General features: G+C 37.0%; 4 protein-coding genes across 4 annotated transcripts; 2 read left to right on the forward strand and 2 right to left on the reverse strand.

Moving 5' to 3' along the window:
• Nucleotides 1–681: 681 nt before the first annotated feature.
• On the forward strand, nt 682–3,847 carry LOC127255925 (uncharacterized). The gene is made up of 3 exons (XM_051281708.1): nt 682–2,167; nt 2,847–3,389; nt 3,480–3,847. Exons 1-3 carry the CDS (start codon nt 1,256–1,258, stop codon nt 3,576–3,578), a joined length of 1,554 nt encoding a protein of 517 aa, XP_051137665.1. The 5' UTR covers nt 682–1,255; the 3' UTR covers nt 3,579–3,847.
• A 2,026-nt stretch (nt 3,848–5,873) lies between these two features.
• On the reverse strand, nt 5,874–8,506 carry LOC127255926 (homeobox protein BEL1 homolog). The gene is made up of 4 exons (XM_051281709.1): nt 7,193–8,506; nt 6,723–7,117; nt 6,517–6,577; nt 5,874–6,426 (listed from the first exon to the last, which is right to left on the reverse strand). The coding sequence occupies exons 1-4, from the start codon at nt 8,078–8,080 to the stop codon at nt 5,962–5,964; spliced, it is 1,809 nt and encodes a 602-aa protein (XP_051137666.1). The 5' UTR covers nt 8,081–8,506; the 3' UTR covers nt 5,874–5,961.
• Nucleotides 8,507–11,810: 3,304 nt separating this feature from the next.
• On the reverse strand, nt 11,811–14,408 carry LOC127255927 (BTB/POZ domain-containing protein At1g63850-like). Its single transcript, XM_051281710.1, has 2 exons — nt 13,332–14,408; nt 11,811–12,901 (listed from the first exon to the last, which is right to left on the reverse strand). Exons 1-2 carry the CDS (start codon nt 14,286–14,288, stop codon nt 11,954–11,956), a joined length of 1,905 nt encoding a protein of 634 aa, XP_051137667.1. The 5' UTR covers nt 14,289–14,408; the 3' UTR covers nt 11,811–11,953.
• Nucleotides 14,409–17,575: 3,167 nt separating this feature from the next.
• Nucleotides 17,576–18,619, forward strand: LOC127255928 (brassinosteroid-responsive RING protein 1-like). Its single transcript, XM_051281711.1, has one exon. It carries the CDS (start codon nt 17,670–17,672, stop codon nt 18,183–18,185), a length of 516 nt encoding a protein of 171 aa, XP_051137668.1. The 5' UTR covers nt 17,576–17,669; the 3' UTR covers nt 18,186–18,619.
• Nucleotides 18,620–19,560: the final 941 nt, after the last annotated feature.

The following is a 19,560-nucleotide window of genomic DNA, read 5'->3' on the forward strand; positions in this document are numbered from 1 at the left end:
ACGTGTCAGCATAAGAAAGGTTGGAAGACGGTTGAGAAGGAGACGTTGTAACCGTTCGGGTGACGGTTTTCAGTACGGTTTCCCAGGGAATATTTAAGGATTTGGATCATCATTTGGCAAGGCATCTTCAATCAACTTCAACAAAGCAAAGTCAGATTTGGGGATCACCACTTTAAATTTCAGTATTTTATTTTCCAGTTTAGTTTCTGTACGTTACAGTGTTTAGAGATTCCTAATCTCAGGCACTAATTAATCAAGTTTAAGGATATTTTCTATGTCTTTGAATTTTACTTTATTTTTGTTGAAAAAATACATCAACAATAATAAAAACAATTGATTTATAATACAAATTGGACAAGCTATAAGTTGTGAATATATATGCTGAATATAAAATTCTATACGCGTTGAACCACTAGATTCGAGTTGAGCTAATATTCAGGCCGACGTGGCAATAGTTCATTTGATAGGGCTATATTTTTGTGTTTATAATTATAGTAAAAAATTAAATTAAAATAAATATTTACCAGTATAATATTTTCTTATATTAAATAAATAATCGTATTATATAAAAAATAAAGATAATATATTTTCTTAAAAAATAATAAAAAAATACAGCCAAACAAACTCAAATTATTTTTAAAAATAAATAGCATTGGAAAGCCCAAAATTAAAAACGAAGAAAAACCCTTTTGTCTCCACTGTGATTCTGTTTCATACTCAGCCGAAGAATTCGAGAGGCTTACTCGTACGTCTCCAGTCTCCTCCAACTCGGAGCCTCATCGGTGGGAGATTTGTTCGTGTATTCGTATCCCAACAGATCTCCGAGTCCGAGCCCAGCCCGTCGATAGATACATACAATCACATATATATATTAGATACAGAGTCCCTGTATGTATCGACGTCTACCCACAGAAGCCACATTAAATTTGTAATTAATAAAAGCCTGCCTACGCCCTACAGCCAAAAATAAAGATTGGGTTTTTTGCATTGGGGCCGGAGAAGGAGCAGGAAGACAATAGACTCTGCAGTCTGCGCTTCACTGTGCATGCTCTTCTTCCCCCTTTGTTATTTTTCATCTCTAGGTTTTGTTTAGATCTGTGTTTATCTTTTTTGGCCGGCGGCCGGAGGTGGAAGGGTTAGGGAATTGAATAAAGAGGCTGCATTGTGGAATTCGATTTTTGTTAGGGTTGGGGGTTTTGGGGATTTTGTTTCAATTCTGGAGATTTGGGGTTTTGGATAGATTTTGGGGAGTAGGATGAAAGCCGGCCAGAATAATACGGATAAGTTCATCTGGGAATCGATGAGGTCGTCGGCGGTGGCGCCGGTGGCGGCGGCGCACGGCAAAGCCTTGCCGAAGCTTATGGTGTGGCTGATTTTATTCGTGTCGGCTACTTACGCCCTTTACACATTGAAGCTCGTATCGTCGTCTTCACACGCCTCCTGCGACGAAGGCGTATTCTCGAAGCGCCACACAGTCGTTCATCTCGCCGAATCGGTGAACGCCACCTCCGCGGCGGCGGCGATGGAGCCTCAATTGAACGATTTACCGGCGAGGGAATCGAACAAAACAGGGCTGGAGCACATATTCTTCGGCATTGGAGCATCGGCGAAGCTCTGGGGGAAGAGAAAGGAGTATATAAAGCTGTGGTGGAAGCCGGAGATGCGAGGAATCGTGTGGCTCGAAAGCCGGGTCAAGACTTTAAAGAACGAGGCCGGAAACCTACCGGAGCTGCGGATTTCCGGCGACACGTCGCGATTTCCTTACAAGAACAAGCAGGGGCACCGATCGGCGATTCGGATTTCAAGAATCGTGTCGGAGACGATCCGGCTGGGAGGAATGGACAATGTGCGGTGGTTCGTGATGGGGGACGACGACACAGTGTTCGTGACGGACAATTTGGTGAGGATCCTGAACAAATACGACCACAACCAATTTTACTACATCGGGAGCTCCAGCGAGAGCCACTTGCAGAACATATATTTTTCTTACAGTATGGCTTACGGCGGCGGCGGCTTTGCAATAAGCTATCCTCTGGCCAAAGCTCTGGAGAAGATGCAAGATCGATGCATCAAAAGGTACCCCCGACTGTACGGCTCCGACGACAGAATGCAGGCCTGTATGGCCGAGCTCGGCATTCCACTCACCAAAGAATGGGGCTTTCACCAGGTAAGAATTAATCAAATCCAATCTAGTCCAATTTAATCAATCCTGATCTTCTTACATTCGATTTGGATTTTGTTTTTTCTTCTACACTTTCACTTTCTGGGATCTATTTTCATTTGCCCGTTATGGATTTGTTGGGTGTGAGTGATTACTGATTGATTATATATGGTATCTTGTCGATGTGATCAATTCTACTTATGAAAACAAGAAGAGGAGAATGTAGTGATCTCACAGTTTCATTCTTGGAACGAAACAGAAAGCTATTCTTGTTGTTACTTTTAAATGGCAATTTTGAAGCTTTTGATTTGCTTGGGCAAGGTAACTCGAGGGAGACGAAGTAGTAATAAAATTGGGCAAGGTCACGGGTTTCATTACATTGGGTTTCTAAAATTTGGTAGACCTTTTTTATTTTTATTTTTTTACCTTAGTGTTCTGCAAGAAAACAAGAATCCGATGTGGTGTGGTTGGACTTGAAAAGTTCTTTGCCATGTTGGTTGAATCATTGCCTTCGAATGTGGGGTCATGTGTTGTTCGATCTTTGGTACGTTTTATCATTATCTTCCCACAAAATTTATCTTTGTTTGAGGGTTTTTTGTGTAGTGGATTATGGTTGGTGTTAAGGTTGATTTTGTCGAAAGTTTGATTCTAACATTTCTGATGTTTCTTGCAACGTATGATGCAGTACGATGTTTACGGGAACTTATTCGGGCTGCTAGCGGCGCACCCGGTGACGCCGTTGGTCTCGTTGCACCACCTCGACGTGGTGGAACCGATCTTCCCGAACGTCACTCAGGTCGAGGCTCTACGACGCCTGTCGATCCCGACGAAGCTCGATTCGGCGGGGCTGATGCAGCAGTCGATTTGTTATGACAAGGCGAACAGCTGGACGATCTCGGTCTCTTGGGGGTTCGCTGTCCAAATATTCCGGGGCGTGCTGTCCCCGCGCGAGATGGAAATGCCGTCGAGGACGTTCTTGAACTGGTACAGGAGAGCTGACTACACGGCGTATGCGTTCAACACGCGCCCCTTCATGAGGAACCCGTGCCAAAAGCCTTACGTTTTCTATTTCGAAAAGGCGAGCTCGGATTCGGACGGGGGACAGATATTGACGGAGTACGCGCACAATCGCACTCCGCATCCTCTTTGCAAGTGGAAGATCGCCGACCCGGTGTCGCTCGACACCGTCGTGGTTTTCAAGAAGCCGGATCCTCGACTATGGGATCGGGTAAGCGAATTCGAACAACTCGGGTCTCTTGTCATTGTCCTAAATTAGTTCATCATCGAAGTAATATTGTGTGTATTCATTTGTTGACAGTCTCCGAGAAGAAACTGCTGCCGGGTGATGAACACTGAGGGGAATGTAATGGCGATCGACGTTGGGGTTTGTGAGGACGATGAGGTAAGTGAAGTATGATGCCATGGAAGAAAGAACAGCTTCTTACTGTTATTATTATTATTATTAGAAGTATTCCTTTATTTGTTCTTGTATCAATTCCCTTATTATTATTATTATTGTTATTAGTTTTCTAGCTTTGAGTTTTTACTTTATTATTAATTTTTTTCTTGATTATATATATATATATGTATTTATGTGGGGCTGAGGATGCTGACATGTGCCCTAGTTTTGTTTTTGTGTAAAGAATTTGAATAAATTGTGAAGATGGTGATGAATTTTGTTGTGAAGATGTTTTGAAGTGAATTTTTTAAAATTAATAAAATATAAATAGTAAAGTAGATTTTTACTTTTTTATGGGTAAATGGGGTCAAATTGGTTGGTGGTTTCAGGGGACTGTTGTCTGGAGTGATATAAAATATTATTAAAAAAATAAATGGGACAGAGAGAGAGATGGAGACACGTAATGATATATGAATGCACTAAATGAAGCGGTGGAAAGATATGACCTTCCCCGATACCATTATCATTTATTTAATAATAAATTGGTGTCTATTTTCTCAATTTGTAATGATGATTTGAATTTGGATTTAGAGTGGTGATGATGGTCAAGGTCAACCACTAAAATAATGTTAGGAATACTATGTCACGAGAAGTGTGTCTTAGATTAGTATTATTGTAGGATATTTAAAAGATATCAAATAAAATGCTAAAAAGAATTACTCCTATTTTAAAATTATAAAACTCTTTAAACGTCTCTTTTAAACAGAATGTACACAACTGAGTCAAGTGTAGGGTTGTTCTTGGGCCTAGGTTAATAATGGGCTTAAATGGATGGCCCATTTGACATCAATGAGACTGTCCTATGGTTTCAGCTCTATTCGTTCAAAGAACAGAAAATATAATAATTAAAATAACAAAAATGCAAACATTTTTTTTTTTTTTTTAAAAAAGATCTAATTAACTTCTTCGTGTGCTCAAAAAGTTTGAAGTAATTTACAATTAAAGTCGTATATTTTAGTTGGGCAAACGAATTTATTTTCTCAAACCACTAAATTAAATATGGACTAACTTAATTAAATTGAAGGGCCATTTATCAGAAACTGATGACGATATGTTGCAAAGTTTAGATGAGCAGTCCCAATCTTAAATTTAATTTATTTTTAACAATATCGTACCTTATATATTTTTATAAAGAAAAGAAAAGGGGGATATATTTAATTTGTTCATTCAATAGTATCAAAATTTTGATTTTAATAATTACTCAGCCACAAATTATTGGAGCATCGATCGGTTAGCTTGCATTGTCAATATTTAATTAAATTCCTTCTGGGTCCAATCGAGAAGACAAGAAAATTAATGACACCTAAATAATTTATGATTAAAAGTTAGTTAGTTGGTGTGTGTGTGTGTGTGTGACATCCACAACAAAGTAATTCAAGTTAAATTTCTTTATTTGATCATTTCTTGGAATATATCCAATTTCATATTGTCGTGCTAAATCGTTATTGAACAAAAATGATTTGCAATAACCAGACAAGAACACAACAAATAATATAATTAATAATAAAAGGATCACAAAATACGGGATGAATTCAAAGTTGAAAAATTAATTTCAGCATAGTATTTTTCTTACTTATTTAATTTACTCCTCGTTAACGTTGACCTAAATATTATATATATAAAGTGCAATAACTAATTTTGTTATTTTGTTACTTAGGTCGTGAATCCAAATTGGTTTCCCTAATATTTGCAACTCAAAATTAACCCTTGATGTTCGTGACGAATTGCAAAATTTCATGACCAACTAACAAGAAACAAGAACATGCACAAACAGTGAATTTGATGTGATAAATGACAATCAACCAGAGTTTTATTACCATAAAAACACCAATCACAAAACAACGTTATTATGAAAAATGATGAACAAAAATATTGAACAATAGAATAATATTAATTTCACTAACTAAAGAAGAAAAGCAATCGAATTAAAAGAGACCATTTAGCACAAAATGGCTTCCAACTATATATAACTAATTAATTAACCTACAAATTTTAGATATTAAGGATGTGTTTGCTTTATATTTTTTAAGCTTTTGTTTTTGTGGTTTCTTACGTGAAATAGTGGCACCTAATTTTTTATAAAAAAAGTAAATCTTTTTTTATTTAAAAAAAAAAAACATATAGAGGCTAATCTCCTACATATTATATATAGGTTTTTTTTTTTTGTAACAAACCCTTGTCTTGATAGCATATATACTTCGTCTGCAAAACCATAACATTAACATCAACGAATGATGACCGACATGAATAGGATTCAAGGCTAGCTAAGATTATATATATATATAATTCTTGCGGTTAATATCGTCTGAATTCTGAAAAAACAAGAAAAATAATGTACTAACTATCCAGCCAAATCATGAAGCAGCTGTGCCCCCATCAAATTCCTGTAGGGCAAATTCTGGCTTTGATCATTCTCCAGGAGGGAGTAGTGATGATGAACAGTCTGGCACTCTTCCATTTGCTCCGCCGTACTGTAAAACATCGACGACGACGACGAGCTCACCCCGCCGTGCTGGTGCAACCCCAGCGTAAGCGACACTCCGCCGCCGCCGCCGCCGTAGGATGTGAAGTCTAATTCCATGGCGCCGCTGTAGTTCCTGTCTGCTGAAGACTGGTTGAGTATGGAAGAAAGTGATTGCGTGTCCTTCCCCGCGACCGTCCGATCAAAACCTGATCTTCGATCATCGTCGTTGATCGGACGGCTCGGATTCTCGCCGGCGGCGCTGTCTTTTAGCTCGGCGGAGTACATCTCCTCCACCATGGGTTTCCATAGCCTCACTCGAGCATTTATGAACCAGTTCGAAACCTAATAACATACAAAAATGTCATTCTCCATTTCTTTAATTCCATTAGGACAAAAAAACAATGATCCAAGAAAGTTGAGAAAGGGACACGCCTGGCTTCTTGAAAGGCCCGTCTGCCGAGATAAGATGTGCTTATCGACGTCACTTGGATACCTGGGTATGGTTTAGCAGGAATTAATAAATTGACCTAGGTTAAATTAAATCTACTTTGTAGTATTAGTGCTGGAGACATCATATGGGGTCGGAACAAGAAAATTCAAAAAAAAATTAATTTAGGGATTGAAGAGAAATTAATTACGGGTGGAGGAAGTGCTCGAAAAGCCAGGCTCTTAGAGCGGAGACTGATCTTTCAGGCAGGCCACGTTGGGGCCGCCATGGATGAGTTTCCATCAAGCTCATCTGCTGCAGTGCTTTCTGTTGTCTTAATTTTTGATCAAGAAGTTTGAGTCTTGGAGTCTCCCCTTTCATGGTGTAACCTCCTGCTGCATTCACAGTCGTGTTCTTCTCCTCAATCACCTGCTTCGTCGCCTTCACTTGTCGCAGAATCCCATCTTTCAGACATCTGAAATGTCTCGACATGGTCCTCGAAGCCATTGCAGAATACACAGACGCAGCTCCGTTTCCCGCCACGCTTTCGAAGGATGACGACACTGCCTTCATCTGATCGCAGTAGTGCTTGTACCTTCTATCCACCTAATTAATTCAAAGATCACCCTTTTGGTTTTTCATTTCTCAAATTAATCGAACAAATATGTAATAAATATGTACCTCTTCAAGCATTTGGATCAGCTTCGTTTTCCTAATCTGCAAATCATAGAGGTCGAGGGAGTGGAGTGATTGCTTGGCAACATCGTCATCATCCCGAACCTTAATTGTCGTCGTCTTCGGGGTATCATTATTATCATCATCGTCTTCACTTCGCTTAATCATTCCAAGGCTGCAGAACTCGGTAAGAAGATCTTGGGCAGGCTTCAAATACCTGGAACTCCTGATAAAACCATAGTACTGTCCTTGCTGAGACAGCTGCTGGTGATGTCGGAGTTCAAAAGACTGCAGTGTGACCCTGGAAGGATTCGATGAATTCAAGGAGAGCGAAAGCCCTTGGCTGGGCCTTTCATTTCCTTCACAAGGGAAAACACACGACCTCAAAGAATATGGATCTTGATCCACATTAACCAATCTAGGGTTATTAATCCATGGCGATGTCATAATCGGGGCCTCGTTGGCTGTCAAATCGTGGTGGTAAAACTGGTCATCACTTGAAGTGGGCACATTCAGTTCCCTGGAAGAATTAGCTGCTCCAGGACCACCGCAAGAATCACTGCCTCCTGAAGTACTACCACTGATCTTATTATTATGATTATTGTAAAACCCTCTCCACTGCTGCAGATCGTCGTTGTTTCTGGTTGGATTATGATAAGCCATCATCTCCATGCCTGCGGTCAGGTTGTAGATCTCAGGGTTTGCCTCGAAGCTCTGAACCTGCAGACTTACCATGTGATGATCAGGACAGCCGATTATTGCCTGGTTCTCGTTAATTTTCTGGTTTCCACCATTTAAGGAATTAGCTGCTGCTGCTGTTGCTGTAATTGATGATCCAGAATTAGGGTAGATGTATGGTTTGTGATCTTCACCACTCCCATCCATTCCGGACATTAAATTTTCTCACTAATCTGCAGATCTCACTTCAGAATCACCATCCCTATTCCTTACCCTAACAATTAGCTAAAAATCGATCGAGAATTGAAGATTAAAGATCGGATTAAAAGCTCCCCCTTTGGCCTTTCTGACTACTACTGCCTCCAAAACCCTCAAAGATTGAATCTTTACTACGAAGTGAAGAAGAAGAAGAAGAAGAAGAAGAAAATCGATCACCGGGGGGGAGTAAATTACCTATGAAGAGATAGATACAATATATGTATATATATTGTAGTTTGGTGGGTGAGGAGCAAGAAAGCGCAGGAAATCCAAACCTAGGAGATGATCATAGACAGCAGCAGCAGCAGCAGCAGCGTAGTATACTGATATCCTCTCATTTAATTTTTCTCTCTCTACTCTCTAGAAGAATTGAAGAAGTAGCAGTGGGTCAATGCAAAATGATATATATGATACACACCATATGCGTACAAGGGGATAGGTTTCGAAGACATACCTCTCACACTTGGGCCCCTACACCTCAATTATTTCATACCCCCGACCCCCCCACCCTACCTTATATATTAGTAATATACTGCTCACTACCATCCAAGACTTCACATTTCTTTAATCTATCCATGATTTTTCTTGCAGCATAAACATAATACGCTACACTACACACAGACACGCACACATATATATTGATATTATATGATATGATCAAACTCTGTACTACACATGCTACTCATGACACAAGATCATTTATTGTACTTTCATTACTTTGCCTTACACACATTCTTCAAGTACAAAACAAAAGGCCACATATACAAACATACGTACTGTGTGTGTTAATTTTAACTATACATTTTTTGTTAGGGGGAGACATATTATTATATCTTATATAAAAGCAGGTCTGATCATCACTACATACTATATATCTTCTACTAGGCCTAGCTGCAACCTCTGCAAGTAATTTTCAAACCCTAATACAAAATTAATAATTTCTGGATCGGACAGCAAAAGAAGATTCTGGCTTAAATGTGAGTTCCAAGAACTGATACTAAACTGAAGTTTCACAGAAACCCTTTTTCAGAATTATATGTATAGGCATCTGCTTCTCAATCGAAATTCAATGCAACAGTGTTATTTTGGGAATAATGAAATTATTGTTAGGGTAGACAGAGATGAGAATGAGATGCCAATTATATATATATATATATATATAAATTAAAATATTCTTTGGTGTGCAAAATGTTTGCTAAACAAGACTTCTGTGGAGGTCACGACTGATGGAGATGAAGTGGTCCATCTTCTCCATTTATTTCTAATTCAAACCCACCCCACCCCACCCCACCCCACCCCTACCTATTAAAGCCTTCCACCAATTTCTTCTTTCTCATTTCTATTCGGGACCATCCATCATCAACCCAGCCTAGCTCACCTTTTATTTTATTTTTTATTTAATTCATTCATCATATAATATATCTTATTTATTAAATAATTAATTAACGTGTAAGAACCGTGTGTATCAAGATTGAAATTTGGAATTAATCAGAGCTAGCTAGCTTGCTTGGGGTGGGGCATATATATATATCGATCGATTAGACTTTGTGTGAATGATTTTACATTAATCATCAATCAACTTGTCCAATTATTTGTCCTATTGCATGCATAGATATACATATACACACACCCTTATATCGTTTATGATTATTCTTCTTCTTATTGATGTTATTGTGATACAATATATATATATATATATATATAAACATGGATCACGCGCGGATCACGTGACGCTGTGTAAGTGGTAGTATTTCATTTTGAGTGGTGCTCGCTGGTGGAGTAGGTGGTCCTGCACCACCCTAGCCTTTTCTCCGTCCTTCATTTCCATATTTGCCCTGACGTTAGCTTTAACCACCTTTTGCTCCTCTACTTCCCTACTTCATATTTTAATAAATTTTATTTTCAATTAAAAACAAAGGCATATATAATATATATATATATATATATATGAAATGTTGCATTTATTTATTTGATTTATAACATATTTAATATATAGATATAATATTAATGTTAAGAGTAAATCAATATTTACATATTGGAGGGAGGGACTATTATTCTTTTTATTTATTTTTTGTTTGAAAACTGTAATAAACATATTTTAATAAATAAAAAAATCAAAATCAAAACACACGCCCAATATATTTTTTAAATAAAGGCAATCCACAAATATTAAAGTGACTTTCAAATTAATATGCAAAAAATAGAAATTTTATTGAAACTTGAAATTTATACAATGCATGCCAGTTAGCCAAAAGTCACTTCTAATCCTACACATAGAGTGGTCCTCATATGTTATCATATATGCATATATTTTATTTCTTATTTAAATAAAAAATTTTAATTAAAATATATATGACTACAATTCTTCCACAGCTGTTTATTTGTTGATTAGTGTAGCTACCCTCATTTATTTATTTATATTATTATTTTAGAATTGTAATAATGATAGTTTTGGACCATCTAATTATGAATTCCAATGATTTCTATTTTTGTAGGGGAATTTAAATTTTTAGTTTTGTACTAGTGAAGGGCCTATATTTAGAACTCTATTACTCTGGTCATATTTATTAGACTTCAATATTCTTATATTATAATAATAACATTATCAATGTGAAAGCATGACTTCAAATTTGCAAGTTGTCGAATAATAATATTAATATGCCTCACGCATGTATTGGTATGCATCTGAATAATATAAACTGTTTACGTGACCAACACATATATAAATAATTTGATGCCTTTACATAAATAAATTAATTAATTAATTAATTAAATGCAGTGGTGATCATGCACATTTTGTTAGTTGCAAGGAAAGCAACTGTTTTTTTTTTTTTCATTTATTTTTGTTTATTTCAATAATTCTTTTTTATTAAAGAAAATGATTAAAAAAAAAAAAGAAGAAGAAGAAGATGACAAAAATCCTTGACGTGTTTAATTATGTCGGGAGAGTGTTTAAGACAAATAAGATATTTGCAATGCAAAGCGTTACATATAGTAGTATTTAAATTAAATAGGGTGTCCCACTTTCCAATCAGTATTAGGAATTAATTAATTTTTAATTGGGTGATTAGTAGATGATTTAATGCCGACACATACAAGCACGTCCACTGTCCACAATCACAACTACTGTATAAAACATTTTATCAATCAATCAATCATCACCAATCATGTGTGTGTCTGCATGCTTTGCTTCTTTAATAATAATAATAATAATAATAATAATAATACTACTCTATCCATGTTAGTGAAAGGTTACAATTATATTATAAATTAATTTATATTAATTATAGATAAATAAATAAATTTTGTCATCTATTTATATAATATAAAATTTTAATATTTGATATTTATATTTTATTTAAATACATTATTTTAAAATATTTAAATATATATTAAAAATAAATTATATTTTTTTAACAAAATATCAAAATCTATGCCTAAAAAATAATAAAATAATATTATAATTTATTATAATTATATATAACAATAGTTGGCAGCCATTTTTTTTTTGAAGTGTCATCATATTTTAATGTAATGCAATATTATTATTGTAAGTAATTAAAGTTTGAAACTATTTCTAATATATAAGGTGGTCACATCTATTTGAATAGAAGATAATAATGTAAACCTTTTCAAAAGAAATCATAACTGGCCAGTAAAAATTACATAAGAAATAAACAAGAATATATTTCTGCAGGTTATAAAGAAAGAATGAATATTAACAACGAACAAAGTTCGAATTTGGACAAAATCTTGACCCAATTTCTTAACACAAGGCGTGAACGTGCAGTATTTAAAATAAAATTAATGAAAAAAAATACTTGTTGAGAATCAAGATTTCTCGACGGTAATTCGCATTTCTTGCGGTTTCTTAAGATCGCCGTTGCCGTTGCCGTTGCGCTGCTTCGAGAAAGCTCTCCTCCACCAAACTTCGAACCCTCTTTGGATATTTGGACAGTCATCCCCGGAATTGACGAACCGGTCGAACCACGCCAGAAGAATCTCTTGCTGCCAAGACATCGGCAAAGTGAGTATCGTGTTGCTAAGGCCCTCCTCGACCAAATTCCGATCTAGCCCCTTCCCAGCGCGTCTCATCCATCCAAAATCATCGTAAAACGGGGCGAGCCACGTCTGCAGTAACGAACATCGCCCCTCTTTCGAAGCCAAGAGCTGCCCCTTCCCAATCGCGACGAACAGCCTCGCCGTAACCCGGCTGATTTCGTATCTATGGATCACCAGCACCTTCGAATGCGCTTCAGACAGCTCCGATTGCGACGCCCACGTCTGTAAGAAATCCTCGGCGATCTGTCTGTCGACCAGAATGTCCAAAAGCCAGTGTAAATTATCGGCCTGCCTCGCTATCTTGCTTACCTCTTCCACGTTCCCTTCCGCTGCCTCTAGAAAATGGCGCCGGAGCAGTTTCAGGCAGCCGTCGCTAGCAGAGTACAATGACTCCTTACTGAGGTCGTTCTTCGACGAATTCTCGTGCAGCATTTTGGATACCAAATTTTTCATTTCTCGTCTCGCCTTCTCATCTTTTCCTTCGAGAACGACGTGCAATAGCTTTACGAGCACTTCCTCGTTAGTATCTCCATCCACATTGCTCGATTTTGCATCCACTGAAACTCTCTTTAAAACTTCGCCGGCCCCGATGCCTTTGAGCTTCAGCTCTGATAACAGCGAAGCTACCTTGTCTTCCTCGTCCTCAGCCCATGGCGCGGCTTCTAAATACTCCAAGCAAGATAACACTCCCGCGTCAAATCCAATTGCCGACGAGACCTAACATAGACACCATCCAGAGGAATATTATTGCCAATTGATTCGAATAATCACAAACATAGAAACGATGTCTTTTCGATATATGTAAGATAGTAATAGTTTTGCTATCGGAGATTTCACCGGGATAACAAACTACTGCAATAATTAACGAACAACGAATTGAATGCAGGTGCAGTTAAGCAAGAACAATGATATATGGATGATCAGATCTCACCTACATTATGCCTCAACCATCTTAGAACTATCTAGATTAAAAGGGGAAGATGGATTGAATTCTCGAAGAATCAATCTTTAGATATCATAAGAAACGTACGAGGGTTCTTTAAACCTGTTTGTATTCTCATATTTCGATTAGCAGATTGTGATGCAAGAAGATGATCGATTGGATTCAAAATCAGAAGATGCAGGGGAAGTTTGCAGAAATGGCTACCTTGAGAATTCCGAGCACACGAGGAACGTCTTCTTTGATGAGATTTTTCCTTAAATCACGACAATACATTAATCTGAGAGTCTGGATGTAAACCTCGACATCGTCACAATCGGCGATCTCGACAATGCAGGTCCCGGAGCTCTGCTGCTTAACCCACTCCTCATTCAATTTCGAAGAAAAGAATCGGCTGTGCGCCACCAGGATCTGCCTGTGAACGCTTATGGAGACGCTGATCCCATCCCTGGAACTCAAAGTCAGCTTCACGTTGCCGGAAATCGCGTCGTTGAACTGATTTCCTGGGCTCCGGGATTGTAGGAGATCCATAAGTCGCTGCTGCACTAATGCCTGCCGGTCTTTCGGCTGCGGCGGCGGCGGTGGGTTCCCCGCGAGCATTGTAGGGGATTGTTTCAGTTGATTTGGGATCGGAACGACGCCGTTTTGGTGATTTGGGATCGGAACGACGCCGTTTTGGATTAGGGTTGTGGCTCTTGGATGGCAATCGGTTTCGTTGGCCATCATTTCGAACAGCGTCGGGCTCGACCGGGTTTTCTCCGCCGCAGGCGGCGGCGGCGAGAGGAGCCCCGCCGTGAGCGCCGAATTGAATTTACTCAACGACGACGGGAATTGATCTAGGGCGGAGTTCCCCGGGGCCGCCCCGCCGTTGGTGTAGGAATCCATGGCGGCGGGAGGGTAACCGATCTTCAGATCTGTCCGGGAGGAGGACGGGGAGGAAGACAACGACCCGCCGCCGCCGGCCGGTGGTTTTGATTGGGGATTATCCGCGCAGACTGCAATTGAAGCGTCGACACTACGGTTTCCTGGATTTCGAACTGCTAAAAAAGAATCGGCCGGCGACGAAGAATCTACGGCGGTGGAGGCGGTTATTGTGGTTTCCCGGCGGCGGCGGCGCTTGGGTTTGAGGGGCTGCGTTTGGAAGTGAAGGTGGGCAGTGGCCATGTATGTTTGTCAGTGGGTATTTAGTACTTTACGGGCGGCTGTAGTGAGAGAATTTTGTCTTTTAGCGGTGAGGCTCCATCGACATCGTCGTCATCATCACATTCTGCTCTGAAATTGAATTAACAATGGCGCCGGCCATTACAGAGCCTTCATAGGCACTGCAATTGTGTCCGCTCACAAGATCCGAGGACCCGAGATCCAGATGCATCTGTACCGTTCATTTTTGTAGATCCCGCAGATGGTCTGAGGAGCGTTGAACGCCGGGAGTATATTTTATTGGTGACCCTACTTGGATTTCTTGTTTGATTTAATTTAATAATAATTAATGGACACTTTGGAAATATATTTGGGTAATATTTTTTTTTAAAATGAAAACAAAGCCCCACTAATTTTGGTTATGTTTTTTCCAAATGTCGTTTTGTTGTTTGTATCAAAGATTGTGGCTTTTTCTATGATGTTTGCTTTTGGACTATTTGTTCTATAGAAACAAAAAAAATTTTATGCAGTTTTGGTTTCTTACATATGAAAAAATTCAATAAAATAATCTAACTTCGATACAATAATATATATCGATCTTAATTGTACAATATACCTGTCACAATTTAAAACAAAAAAAATAAACAAACCCTTATTTTGATGATTTTGTTTTAAATTAAATCATTATGTGAGCACCAAAAAATATACAATAATAATAAAGGCATTTGGTATTTTATAGACATAATTAAGCACGCACATCTAGCAATCACATGTCAACATTTCGTACCCACATCATTCATACCTCCAATAAATATATTATTACTTATTAATAATAATTTTCAACAACGTGGGCCTAATAATTAATTAAAAGGGCCCAATCCCATCTCATGAGTCATGAATGCTAGTAGAAAAACAGCTATTATTTTGTGTGATAATTGAAGAAATTAAAATTATTTAATTGCGACTTTTTATGTGGATTAGAAGAAAATCGAAAAAGATAAAAGAAAAGGACATAACAGCACATAATATAGAAATAATTTTTATTATTATCATGATTATTATTCATATATATGTCTTCCTAAAATTAAAGTGGGAGATGAAGTAACGCCAAAGGCATGGCATCTTTTATTTAATATTTTTATAACTTTTTCCTTTGTTTGGGGCATCTTATCCTTCACTAATTATTATTTTCATATTATTATTAATATACATTTGAATTTGGGCCTTTGGCCCAATAACAAAAAATTCTTACTGGGCCATAAACTTATCAAGTAAAAATGTGGGCTAAAAGGAGCCCAATAAGTTCAATCCAGCGGCCCACACCATTAAAATCTCTTTAAAATAAATAGAAAAAAAATAATAATAATAATAATCAATTTTGCCATTTTAATTTTAAAAAAAAAACAAAAAAAAAAAAATTCCGGTATGTTAGGGTAAAGAAAATAAAAGCAGCAGCAGGGCACGTGCCAGTTGACCCACTTTCATCACTATCTTGTCTCTCTTATTGAAATAATTCATAAATCTTGCACATCATACATCTTTCAATTGCCTGTCCCACTTACAATAAGGGCAAAACAAATTTAAAAAAAATAAAAATTTAAAATTTAAAATAAAAAAAGGGAAAATTTTAAAAATATATATTGAAAATGGTTGATTGAAAAATAAGTAAATAAACAAACAAATAATGGATTGTTGTTTTGTATGTGATTGAGAACAAGTTACATCAAGAAATGAAATCTCCCAACCTTATTGATTGCTACGTAACACAAACACACACATCCATCATCAAATCTCATCTCATCTCATGTCATGTAATAAAAAAGCTAAGCTTAGGTTGGACATGGACAACACTTAAATCGACACCACATAATGTTTCCTTTTTTTATATATTGGAAAATTTTCTTGGATAAAATTTTCATCCACTTGTTACCCAAATTTCTTACTCTAGATTGGGGCCGAGTTAATTAAATATTACAAACTAATGTTTTAAATAAATTGCAATATTTTATATTTTTAAAAAAGTATAGGAAATGGAGAAAAATAAAATTAAAAAGAAATAGGAAAGAAAAGGGGTGGGACATAGTGTCTTTGGCGTATGAAGACATAAATTTGATTGGTGCCATTTTGAGAGTGACGTGTGATACAGTTTTGAATTTGTACACTCGATGACCACAATTTGCACTTTTCATTCCCAAACTCCACAAATACATTTTAAATAAATAAATAAAATTATACATTAATATAATTAATTTATTAATTAAATTTGAAACAAACATTGCACACAGAGACACACGTGACACGAGTGTGGCATTGCAGAGCAATGGTCATGTTACAAAGCACATGTCTGGTCTCGTGCACAAACAATAAGAGAAGCTAGACATCCATTTTATGAAACAATTTAATTTTAGGATTAATTAAAATTATTCATAACTAAATTTTCATTTATTTTATTGCAATAATTGCAATAATAGTTTGATGAGGGTGCGTACGTGGTATGTCTAGTGACCACGCTATTCACTACTACTACTACATTACCCTTTTCATTTTTTCCCGTTTATGGAATTTTTTACTCCCCTTTTATTTATTTCTTGTTACAATAATATGTATTTCAAGAATATTAAAAGAAACAAAAAAAAAAAAAAAAGAAGGACATGTCATGATCATCCATCATTGCCAAAAGCTATGAAAAAATTGTTTTTTATCCACCCACAAAAAATAAATAAGATTAATTAAAATTGCATACATATGTTTTTTTTTGGTGTTTCATTGCACCAAATATATATACCACTTTACATATATAAATTTTAATACCCACATATTTGTGTTTTAAATTCCTAACCTTTTAGTGAAAAGAAAATTAGAATAAGGACAACAATAATTCATTCCATATACATATTATAGAACATGAAGAGTGGGGTAAATATGTATTATTTAAGCATTGCTTTAGCCACGTACTATGTTTGTGTCTGAATTAAAAATAACAAAAAAGAAAGAAGAAAGATGACCTTATAGAAATATTATTAGAGAAATTATTAATGTCGTTTTGTAATGTTACTATTATTATTGCCAATTGGTAAATTATAAGAGATGCAATGTTAAGTTTGTTTATTTGAATTTGAAAAAATAAAAATAAAAATGCACACGTGTCATATTGATGGTGCGACAACAAGTTATGCACCCCATGCGATCGTGACAGGTGATTACAGCTCTCTATCTACGGAGTGGCAGAGTCGTAGTTATGATTACAACGGAGGCCTATTTTGGTCTTTTCAGATTTTCTCCTCCTCTATATAACCGAACCCAAGTTCTTCATCTTCATGCTTCACCTACACCTCGCGCAGTTGCAGTGCCACTCGAAAAGCACCTCCATTGTTCCAATTAAACCTCGATTTTCCGATTGAATCGATGGGTTTTCCGGTCGGATACACCGATTTGTTCCTCCCAAAATTGCTGTTCCATTTCCTGACGATTTTGGGAATTTTCAGGAAATTTGTGTGTGCAGCGCTGTCCCTTCTCGGCCTTGGCGATTTCCTTGAGCCGGAGGCGGCGGCGGCGGAGACGGAGGCCAGGGCGGAGTATGGGGCGGAGCTGAGGTCGGTTTCGGCGGCGCTCATAAGAGAGCTGCTGCCGGTGGTGAGCTTCGCGGACTTGGCCGGCGATCTGGACCCGCCGGAGAACTGCGCGGTCTGCTTGTACGAATTCTCCGGCGAGGATGAGATCCGACGGCTGGCGAACTGCCGGCACATATTCCATCGATGCTGCCTCGACCGTTGGATGGACCACGATCAGAAAACGTGCCCGCTCTGCCGTACGCCTTTCATCCCGGAGAATCTCCAGGAGGCCTTCAACGAACGCCTCTGGATGGCCGCCGGAATTACGGATTCCGACGCCGATTATCCGGCGATTACTTCTTACCTATAGTAATCCTTGTAGATTCAGGGTTTTCATCATCTTAATTTCATCCCTTATAGCTTCTTTTTATTTACTTTTTTTTTATATAGTGTAAATAATTAAACACAATTAGAAATTTTGGAGAATTCTGGCACCAATTGGGACTACAAAGAATGGATTTTTGTGTAGATTTTTTTTTTTTTTTTTTTTTTTTTTTGATTAATGGAAAGTTGTCTCCACATTATTTGATCAAGAACCCTCTGCAGAAATAAAAAGTGTACCGTGAAGAAGATAAACCACAGGAGTTCTTGAATATGTGAATGAGAATTATATATATATATATATATATTAAATTATTACTTATTTTATTTGGGTTAAGAGAAGTTGTTGGAGAGTGTGTGGCTAACTGTTTACGTGAAGGCCATATATATTCAACAACTTCAGATGGATCGATTTATCTAAGAACATGGCGATTAATTTTATATGTTATTTGGGAATTTATAATAAGAGTGTTTTGTTTGTTTTTCTTAGAATATGTCGATTAATATATAAGTTAATTACATGGAATTACTTTCTCGTAATTCATATATAATCTGAAACCTATATATTAAAGATTCAACTGTAGAAATCAATCAGTGCAAAATTGAAACCTCCCACATATAATGAAGACATGATATTATAATTGCAACCTTAGGGTGTGTTTGTTTGAAGGATTTTGGTGGATTTCCACTATTCATCCAATTTTTTCCCTCCAAAAACATCAAATCAAACACCTATTTTTCATTTTTTATATTATACTAAAAATCAATTTTACATTCAAAACATCACATCAAACCCTATTTATATCACATCATACAACTATTCAAATTCAAAATTTTTACTATTCAAATCCCAACTCAAAATCCAAACCCTCAAACAAACACACCCTTCGGTTCGTCTCTTCTAGACAATTTGAGTACTGTAAATTCTTCAATACAATTCAGTAAATTATGCAATGTTGAGAATTTTTTTTTTGCTTGTCTCGTCGACAACCAAATCCCTGTCTTTTCATACATGGCAAAGAAAAACAGCTTCTTTAAACAGTTTCTTGTTCAATCAAGTAAAAAATTCACATTATTACATGTGACTACATAATCTATTACAAGGATGCAATGGGATCATAGAAATATACAAATATAAATGTGTGTGTATACATATATCATGTGGGGTTCATTAAATTTGCACCAACAGCTTATTGAATGAAGGAAACATATCTGATGTCCTGAGTTAGCCTAGGGTTTCCAGATTCATAGTAATAATTTTTACTGTAATGAATGGCATTCATTGCAGTGGGTGATATCGATTTGCTTATGTGACAGTTACGAATGTCACACACTGTCACTAACAACCACTTGTTGATTTCAAG

The sequence above is a fragment of the Andrographis paniculata genome, unplaced genomic scaffold (assembly GCF_009805555.1).
Source record: "Andrographis paniculata isolate CXL003 unplaced genomic scaffold, ASM980555v1 Contig54END, whole genome shotgun sequence".
Classification (NCBI taxonomy): domain Eukaryota; kingdom Viridiplantae; phylum Streptophyta; class Magnoliopsida; order Lamiales; family Acanthaceae; genus Andrographis; species Andrographis paniculata.